This window comes from Vombatus ursinus, unplaced genomic scaffold (genome assembly GCF_900497805.2).
Source record: "Vombatus ursinus unplaced genomic scaffold, bare-nosed wombat genome assembly UNPS02014818.1, whole genome shotgun sequence".
In the NCBI taxonomy this organism is placed as follows: domain Eukaryota; kingdom Metazoa; phylum Chordata; class Mammalia; order Diprotodontia; family Vombatidae; genus Vombatus; species Vombatus ursinus.
Genome location: NW_020954596.1, coordinates 8,788,755 through 8,798,647, shown reverse-complemented (window position 1 = coordinate 8,798,647; position 9,893 = coordinate 8,788,755). Strand labels below are relative to the sequence as shown.

The 9,893-nt window shown below is 38.8% G+C and overlaps 1 protein-coding gene across 1 annotated transcript in view; it reads right to left on the bottom strand.

The window, feature by feature from the left end:
• The window catches only part of CFAP99 (cilia and flagella associated protein 99), a 172,511-nt gene that overhangs the window by 36,423 nt on the left and 126,195 nt on the right, over nucleotides 1-9,893 (bottom strand). Inside the window, 1 exon segment of the mRNA XM_027836284.1 lies at nucleotides 3,750-3,838. Coding sequence (XP_027692085.1) covers nucleotides 3,750-3,838 — 89 coding nt within the window.

Sequence of the window (9,893 nt, the reverse complement as noted above, 5' to 3'; positions counted from 1 at the left end):
TGCAGAAGAGGGAGGTTTTGAAGTTTAAAAAAAATGATATTTGTTGGGACAACTTTAGGAGGAAAAGGCCCATGCATGAGTGCAAGAGGCTGCAGGGTGACGTAGGAGCATAGGTGGATGTGCATTTTGAGGTGAGTAGTCTTCTTTTTCTTCCTACCCACAATGCCACCTCACTACAGGTAAGGGACTAGGAAAAAGTAGCGTTAATAAACAGGTACGGTAGCCGAAAGTCATAGAATTACAAAATATCATAGTCGGAAGGGGACTCAGGGGTATCTAGTCTACCCTATGCTGGATGGGAATCACTTCTATGATGTCCCTGACAAACTTGATGACTTTCACAAAAAGACAACCTGCCACCTTCCAAAGCGGCACGTTCCATTCGTGGACTGCTCCAATTTGTGTAGGGAGTTCTTGGCGAGGAACTTCCTCTACCAATTGGTTTCTTCTCTTCAATTTATTGTCTCAGGGTTGCCTGGGACACTGAAAAGGGAAGTGACTTGTCCAGGTTCACACAGCCAGGATGTGTCAGAGGCAGGACCAGAACCCAGGTCTTGATGACCGTGAGGCCAACTCTGTACCCACTACAGCCAGCTGCCTCTCGTCTTTTCCTAATATTAAGCCAAAATCTGCCTCTTCAAATTCTACCTCTTGGTTCTAGTTCTGCTTTTGGGGGCCAAGCTCAGTAAGTCTAACCTCTCTTGAACATCTTCACCTGGCACAGTTTTCAGTTCACTTCGGATGCTCCATAGGTTGTCAACATCTTTCCTAACAATAATAGTAGCTAACATTTATATGTGCTGAACACTTTACAATTATGATCTGACTTGATCCTTATGACCATTCTGCAAAGTATTACTATCCACATTTTACAGATGAGGAAACTGAGGCACACACAGGTTAAGTGACTTACTCAGGGTCACATAGCTAGTAAGTGTCTGAGGCTAGATTTGAACTCAGGTCTTCCTGACTCCTAGTATTCTATCTACTGTGCCATCTAGCTGCCCAGCTTCTTAAACTTAACTCTCATCTCTCTCGTTCTGGTTTCTGTGCTTTTATTGACATAACTGAATTTGGCCAAATATACTTTTGTTTCACATGAGTTAGTAGGCAGGGGAAACTGCTAGTCTAAGTGTTTTTGTGCAGGGAGTTGGTCTTTCTTTTACACTTTCATTTTTCCATAATGAACTATTAAGTGCATTTAATGATATCATTACATTGATTATGTAGCCATGGGGAGGGTACATGACTTGTGTCTATTTCTCATATTCAGTCATCAAAGAGTTTATGGGAAAATGAGGATTTTAAAATACAGTAATTTGATATTACTAGAAAATGGAAAGATTTATCATATTTCGGGCATGGATTTATGTGTAAATCTCAACCAAAAAGGACATTTTTTTCTTTATGCCCAGTCTTCTGTAATGACATGGTTTCATTATGTTTGTGCTAAGCTATTGGGCTGTGTGGGCTGTATGGAGATTTGGCTACAGAGGCAGCCCAGGGCATAGAGAATCCTGATGAAAATGAAATCTGTTCTCTGAGAAACACTACCTCAGGCTGATCTCTAACAGGGATCATGTTTATGAAGAGATAAACTCAAATTCTCTTTGACATATTTGTTAACTGATTTGAAAGTTTTGCCTTGAATTGGAACATTTATGGAGGCAGTATAGTTAGGCTGCTGAAATAGGCCTCATGAAGGCCCTTGTCACTGGTAGCGTTACACCAATGTCCTCCAGCCAATTTAACCCTTCATTAACCTGTCCTTCCAACATCTTTTCAAATACAGTGATATCATCCAGATACATCAAGGCTTCTGAGTATCAGTTCTGGTCACCAACCACCTTCTCTGGGAGATACTGAAAAATGGCAGGGGCCCCAGAACTCCCTCAGGGCATGTGTTCAAATTGGTGGAATCCTTCTGGGCAGATGAAGGCCATCTTCTCCCTGTCTTCCTCTGCCTTGGGGATGATAGCACTGGCTATCAAGGTCAGTTCTAAGAACCACTGACTGTCTAACAGCCAGCTCAGGGCTTCTGACCTCATGGCACGGTGTACTGATCTACCTTAGTAATTCTCTTGTTTCAAGTCTGATAATCTTCACTCATCCAGATCTCTTTGGGCTTTTCCCCTATCACCACTGTGGGTGAGGGATCCTGACTATGGGACTCTGTGATGATGCCATTCCTTCAGGTGGGTCCTAAAGTCTTCCATCTCAGTGAGGACATTTCTCTGAGGCCACTATCCAAAAAGACCAGGAGCTGTCGGGAGGGATTATGTGTGTTGTGCATCCCACTCACACCATGAAGAACATTCCAGATCTCATATTAAGTCTTGGGGTACTGGGGAATCACCAAAAGCTGCACTTTTCTGGGTTAGGTAGATAGCTCTATGGTTCTTTCATGCCCTCTGAAACCTCTGGCCCCTATCTCCTTGTATGTTTCTTTAAAAAATTAGATTGTTGGGGTGTCCAGGTATTGACCCCCTACTTGATGTTTGCAAAGTTGCCAGTCCTTTTAACAGGCTGGAGTTTATTCCATAGATGTTCCCAGGTATTGGCTTACTAAGAAGGGAAATATGAAGAGAACAAGGCAACAGCATGAAGAAACCGCAGTGAAAGTGTTAGACTGCCTAGGATGCTCTGCTCTGAAGCCATAAGAGAAAAAAGCCTTCTCTTGGCTGTGGCAGGAGTAAGGCCCAACTGTAAAGCTGCTTTTTGGCTGGGTGTTCATTTTCTCCCCTCCTTCCCAGTGTCCTGCTCAAACTTCCTCTTAGCCCACCCCCCTTACAAGAGTTTGCACCCAGCCTCTCACCAAGTGTGCAAACCTACCTATCCACTAGGGTAGCATCACAACCTACTGTGGTCTGCACCTACTTACGGGGAATTTAATTCCCAAAAAGAACCTTTTTCTATAGGAGGGATTATATTTTTCTTCCTTGCTCCATAGGGCATAACTAGAATCAATGGACAGAAACTATAGGGAAATTAACTTCATTATAAGTGGTCCAGGGGCTTCCAAGAATGTAATGGGATGCCTCGGGACATAATATAATGAGTGAGGAGCAGAGACAAGACCAGAATTCTGGTCTCCTGCCTTCCATTCTGTCCCTGCACAGTAACATGGATGCTCAAGGTCTCCTTATGCCTCTGGTCGGTGTGTTCCTTTTCCTCATATCGAGCCTTCAGGGAGATCAGAAACTTGCCAGTCAGGCTTTCTCATTATGGCCCCCCATATTGGTATTGCTGCATGGGTAGAGGCCCTAGAACCCAGAACATGACTCAACTCTCTGCTGCACGTGCCTAGACCACACCAAATCCTTGTTCATCTAGTGGGCCTGCCAACCTTAGCCTGGAGAATAGAAAATTTAGGAAGACAATGTTTGCTATTTTCTAATACCTCTTCTTGTAGAAAGGTGGCTTGCTTCTCTTTGCCTCCAAAAGGCACCACTAGAAACAATGGGTAGAAATTGTAGAGAGGCAGACTTTGGCTCAATGTAAAGAAAATTTTCCTAGTAATTAGTGAGCTCCCTATCACCAGAGGTCTTTAAGTGAATGGCCACTTGTTGGGGATAGGACAGAGGGGATTTCTTATCAAATATAAGTTAGATTAGACACCCTCTAAGGAATGTCCTTTCTAAGTTTGAAGTTCTGTGATTCTATGATTCCCCTCTCTTTCCCTTTCCTCAAACCTCCCACCCCTACTCCTACCCCTTAGTGCTGAAAAGACATCCTTTCTAGGTCAGTACCTGTGAAGCTCCTTCTCTGCTTTACGTTGGTACAGGGCCTCCTCTCTGTAGAGTGCTGCGGCATTGAGTTTCACAGGGATGTTGTCAGGCTGTCAGAGAAAGGAGGGCACAGAACTTGGTTTAGTCATGTGAGTCACAACGTTTAGGACCCAAATGCTTTCAAAGGAAAAAGAAAGCTGAGGCTGGCATTCCTGTCCCCTTAGATCCCATACCAAACAGAGGCACAAACAGAGCTTAAAGCTTGAATTGAAAACTCTCAGTGGACAATGCTGACAGCATTGTCAAGGCCTGCCAGATGAACTAAGTTTTTAGTATTTTTCTTGACACAGAGAGCACTGAATGTTCATAAGAGTATGTGGTGTAGGGGGGAAATCACTTCTCTGACCAGCCTGCCCCATAAAGGGCTCTCTCTCTCTCTCTCTCTCTCTCTCTGTCTGTCTGTCTATCTCTGTCTCTGTCTCTCTGTCTCTGTCTCTGTTTCTCTCTCTCTGTCTCTGTCTCCCTGTCTCTGTCTCTCTCCCCCTCCATCTCTTGCTCTCTGTGTTTCTCTGTCTCTGTCTTTCTGTCCGTCTCTGTCTCTCTTTGTCTCTGTCTCTGTGTTTGTCTCTCTCCCCCCCTTTCTCTCTCTCTTCCTCCCCCTCTCTCTCTGTCTCTCTCTTTCTCTCTGTCTTCCTCTCTGTCACTGTCTCTCTCTGTCTCTGTCTCCCCCCCCAAAATCACATAGTATTTTCAATCTGTGCCATCCATTTATCTCTTGACATAGTCTGCCATCTATCAATTATCTTTCTATGGGTAATGGTTTCTCTCTCTTCTGTGAGTTCCTTGAGGTCAAGGGCATTGTCCCCCACAGGACCCAAGGCAGTGCACACACTTAGTGTTAAGTAAGGATTTGTTGATTAATTTGTCAGATTTTGCAGAGGGAAGTTGATAAGGAAAAATTATTTTTCCTATGAAGATTAAAAAAAGAAACATTTATTGAGTGCCTACTATGTACAAGGCATTTGCTGAATGCTACGGATATGAAGATGAAACAAGACTTGTCCCTTCTATCAAAGAGTTTACAATCCACTGGGGAAAGCTTACATGTGCACAGATAAATATGAGAGAAGGAAGAGTACATGGTATAGAGGCAAAAGACAGATCCAGACAAAATGTTCTAGGAAAATTTGAGGAAGGATAGGTCACTTTCAGCTGGGGAAATCTGGAAAGCCTTTTAAAATTCCATCTGGAGGCAGAGCCAGGATGGCAGAATAAAGACAGAGACTCACTTGACCTCTCCCAAATTCCCCTCCAAATAACTTTAAAGTAACACCTCAAAATGAATCCTGGAGCAGCAAAACCAACAAAAGGATGAGGTAAAACAATATTCCAGCCCAAGATAACCTAGAAGATTGGCAGGAAAGGTCTGTCTTGCTGGGGTAAGAGAGGAGCACAGTCCAGTGCATGCCACAACCGGCAAGGCAGCAGTGAGGCCCTGGGCTCATGTACAAGGAAGCCGGTAGCAGGCCACACCTGGCACAAGCTAGCAGCAGGCCTTGGGGGCAACTGAATCAGTAGCAGTGATTCCTTTGCTCGATTGCCCATACTTGGTTCCAGGTTGCAATCCCTGGGCAAAAAGGAACATTAGCACATTAGAGTTCCTAGCCATAGGGGAGTGGGGACCCTGGTCACAGTTCCAAGGCAAAAAAAGAGTACTTGTGGTCACTCACAGAGCAGAATATGGGCCAGAAGAGCAGTGACCACACCTTTCCTTAGATCTGACCACACCTCTCCTTAGATCAGACCACCTTGAAAAGAACTGAAAACTTACAGATCCTCATTATTAGCTTTGAAAACAACAGAACAAAAAACCTGAAGCTAGGGACAGTGCCCCCTCCACCCCAGAAACAGAGCCCAACTTTAACATAAAGTTAAAAGTCAATAAATGAGCTAGAAAACAACAACAAAAAGAACTTGACCATAGAAAGTTACTATGGTGACAGGGAAGCTCAAAACACAAGCTAAGAAGAGGACAACAATATCAAAATGGCTACATGTAAAACCCCCAAGGAAAAATGTAAATTGATCCCAGACCCAAAAAGAACTCATGGACAATCTCAAAAGGAATTTTAAAAATCAAACAAGAGAGGTAGAGAAAAAAATGGGAAGAGAAACAAGAGTGATGAAAAAAGAAAATAACAACTTGAAAACCAGAATAAACCAAATGGTAAAAGAGGCACAAAAATCCACTAAAGAGAACTCTTTAAAATGCAGAATTAGCCAAATGGAAAAGGAGGTAAAAAAGCTCAATGAAGAAAATAATTCCTTAAAAATTAGAATTGGGCAAGTGGAAATTAATGACTCCATGAGACATTAAGAAGCAATAAAACAAAGTCAAAAGAATGAAAAAATAGAAGACAATATGAAATATATCATTGGAAAAACAACTAATCTGGAAAATAAATTGAGGAGAGATAATTTAAGAATTATTGGACTACCTCAAAGCCATAATAAAAAAAAAAGTCTAGACATCCTCTTTTAAGAAATTATTAAGGAAAACCACCCTGATATCTTAGTACCAGAGGGTAAAATAGAAATCAAAAGAATCTACCACTCACCTCTTGAAAGAGATCCCCAAATGAAAACTCCCAGGCATATTATACCCAAATTCCAGAACTCCCAAGTCCAGGAGAAAATACTACAAATAGCCAGAAAGAAACAATTCAAATATCATGCAGCCACAGTCAGGATAACACACAATTTGGCAGTTTCTACATTAAAGGATCAGCGGGCTTGGAATATGATATTCTAGAGGAATCAGAGGGAGTTAGGATTACAACCAAGAATCACCTACCCAGCAAAACTGAGTATAATCCTTCAGGGGAAAAAAATGGATATTTAATAAAACAGAGGACTTTCAAGCATGCCTGATGAAAAGACCAGAGCTGAATAGAAAATTAGACTTTCAAATATGAGACTCAAGAGAAGAGTAAAAAGGTAAACAGGAAAGAGAAGTCACAAGTGATTCAATAAGGTTAAAATATTTACATTCTTACATGGGAAGATAATACATATAACTCCTAAGAACCTTATCATTATTAGGGCAATTAGAAGGAGTATCTATAGACAGAGGGCACAGGTGTGAGTTGATTACGATGGAATGATATCCAAAAAACAAAACAAAACAAAATTAAGGGGTAGGGAGAGGGATAAGAGGGATAGAGAGAAGGGAAGGAAGATTGGGTGAGGAAATGGTCAAAAGCAAAACACTTTTGAGGAGGGACCGGTTAAAAGGGGAGACAGAGAGAAGGGTAAATAGGAAAAAAATAGGATAGAGGAAAATATACAATTGGCAATCATAACTGTGTATGTGAATGGGATGAACCCATAAAATGAAAGTAGGTAGCAGAGTGCACTAAAAACCAGAATCCTACAATATGTTGTTTAAAAGAAACACACTTGAAGCAGAGAGAAATAGAGAGAGTAAAGGTAAGGAGATGGAGCAGAATCTATTGTGCTTCAGCTGAAGTAAAACAAAACAAAATACAACAAAACAAAACAAAACAAAACAAAAACCAAGGGATAGCAATCTTGATCTCAGAAAAAACAAAAACAAAAATAAATCTAATTAAAAGAGATAAGCAAGGAAACCACATCTTGCCAAAAGACCTAGACAATGAAGTAATATCAGTACTAAAGGAAAAGGTAAATGGATTACAGGAAGAAACTGACAGTAAAACTATACTAGTGGGGGGCCTTAACTTTCCCCTCTCAAAACTAGATTATTCTAACAAAAACATAAACAGGAAAGAAGTTAAGGAGATAAACAGAATTTTAGAAAAAGCAGATATGAGAGTCCTCTGGAGAAAACTGAATGGGAATAGAAAGGAATATACCTTTTTCTTAGCAGTACAAGGAACCTACAGAAAAACTGACCATGTATTAAGACATAAAAACCTCATAACCAAATACAGAAAAGCTGAAGTATTAAATGCATCCATTTCAGATCTTAGTGCAATAAAAATAACATTTAATAAAGGGCCATGGAAACAGATTGAAAAATAATTGAAAACTAAATAATCTAATCCTAAAAAATGAGTAGGTCAAAGAACAAATCATAGAAACAATCAATAATTTCATTAAAGAAAATGACAACAATCAGACAACATACCAAAATTTATGGAATGCAGCCCAAGCAATACTTAGGGGAAAATTTATATCTCTAGATGCTTACATCAATAAAATAGAGAAAAAACAGATCAATGAATTTAAAAATAGAGAAAGAGAAAAAAAAGAACAGATCAATGAATTTTTAAAAACTAGAAAAAGAACAAATTGAAAATCCCCAATTAAACACTGAATTGGAAATCCTGAAGTCAAAGGAGAGATTAGTAAAACTGAAAGTAAGAAAACCATTGAATTAATAAATAAAACTAGAAGTTGGTGTTATGAAAAACCAATACAACAGACAAACCATTGGCTAATTTGATTTAAAAAAAGAAGAAAGAAAACCAAATTACCAGTATCAAAATGAAAAGGGTGAATTCACCACTAATGAAGAGGAAATTAAAGCAAAAATTCAGAGCTATTTCACCCAATTAAATGCTGGTAAATCTGAAAATCTAAGTGAAATGAATGAATATTTACAAAAATGTAAGTTGCTCAAATTAATAGATGAGGAAGTAGAATGCTTAAATAATCCTGTTTTAGAAAATGAAATTGAATATGCCATCAATGAGCTTCCTAAGAAAAAATCCCCATAACCAGATGGATTCACAAATGAATGCTACCAAACATTTAAAGAACAATTAATTCTAATACTACATAAACTATTTAGAAAAATAGGCAAGGAGTCCTAGCAAATTCCTTTTATGACATAAATATGGTGCTGATACCTAAACCAGGAAGAGCTAAAACAGAAGAAGAAAACTATAGACCAATTTCCCTAATGAATATTGATGCAAATATTTTAAATAATATACTAGCAAGGAGGCTACAGCAATATATCACAAAGATCATACACTATGAGCAGGTGGGATTTGTAACAGGAATGCAGAGCTGGTTCAGTGTTAGGAAAAGTATCGGCATAATTGACCATATCAATAACAAAACCAACCAAAAACATATGATTATCTTAATAGATTCAGAAAAATCTTTTGACAAAATACAACTTCTATTAAAAACTCTAGAAAGTATAGGAATAAATGAAACCTTCCTTAAAATAATAAGTAGTATTTATCTAAAACCAATAGCAAATATCATCTGTAATAAGCTAAAAGCCTTCTCAATAAGATGTGGGGTGAAACAAGGATTCCTATTATCACCACTATTGGTCAATGTTGTACTAGAAATGCTACTTATAGTAATAAGAGAAGAAAGAGAAATTGAAGGAATTAGAATGGGCAATGAGGAAACAAAACTATCCCTCTTTGCAGACAATATGATAGCATACTTGTAGAATCCTAAAGAATCAACTAAAAAATGAGTTGAAATAATTAACAACTTTAGCAAATTCTCAGTATGTAAAATAAATCCACACAAATCATCAGCATTTCTATAAATTGCCAACAAAGTCTAGTAGCCAGTGATAGAAAGAGAAATTCCATTTAAAATAATTATACACAATATAAAATAATGCCAAGATAAACCCAGGAACTATTTGAACACAATTACAAAACACTTTTCATACAAATAGTCAGATCTAAACAACTGAAAAAATATTAATTGCTCATGGGTAGGCTGAGTCAATATAATAAAAATGATAATTCTATCTAAATTAATATACTTATTCAGTGCCATACCAAACTACCAAAAATAATTTTATAGAGCTAGAAAAAGTAATAACAAAATTCATCCGGAAGAACAAAAGGTCAAGAATATCAAGGTAATTAATGAAAAAAATGTGAAGGAAGGTGGCCTAGCAGTACCAGATCTCAGACTTATATTGCAAAGCAATAATCATCAAAACAATCTGGTACTGTTTAAGAAATAGAGTGGTGGATCAGCAGAATAGATTAGATACACAATACATAGTAGGAAATAACCACAGTAATCTTGTGTTTGATAAATGCAAAGATCCAGACTTTTGGGACAAGAATTCACTATTAACTTTTTTTTTCTTTTTGGTGAGGCAGTCTGGGTTAAGTGACTTGCCCAGGGTCATAC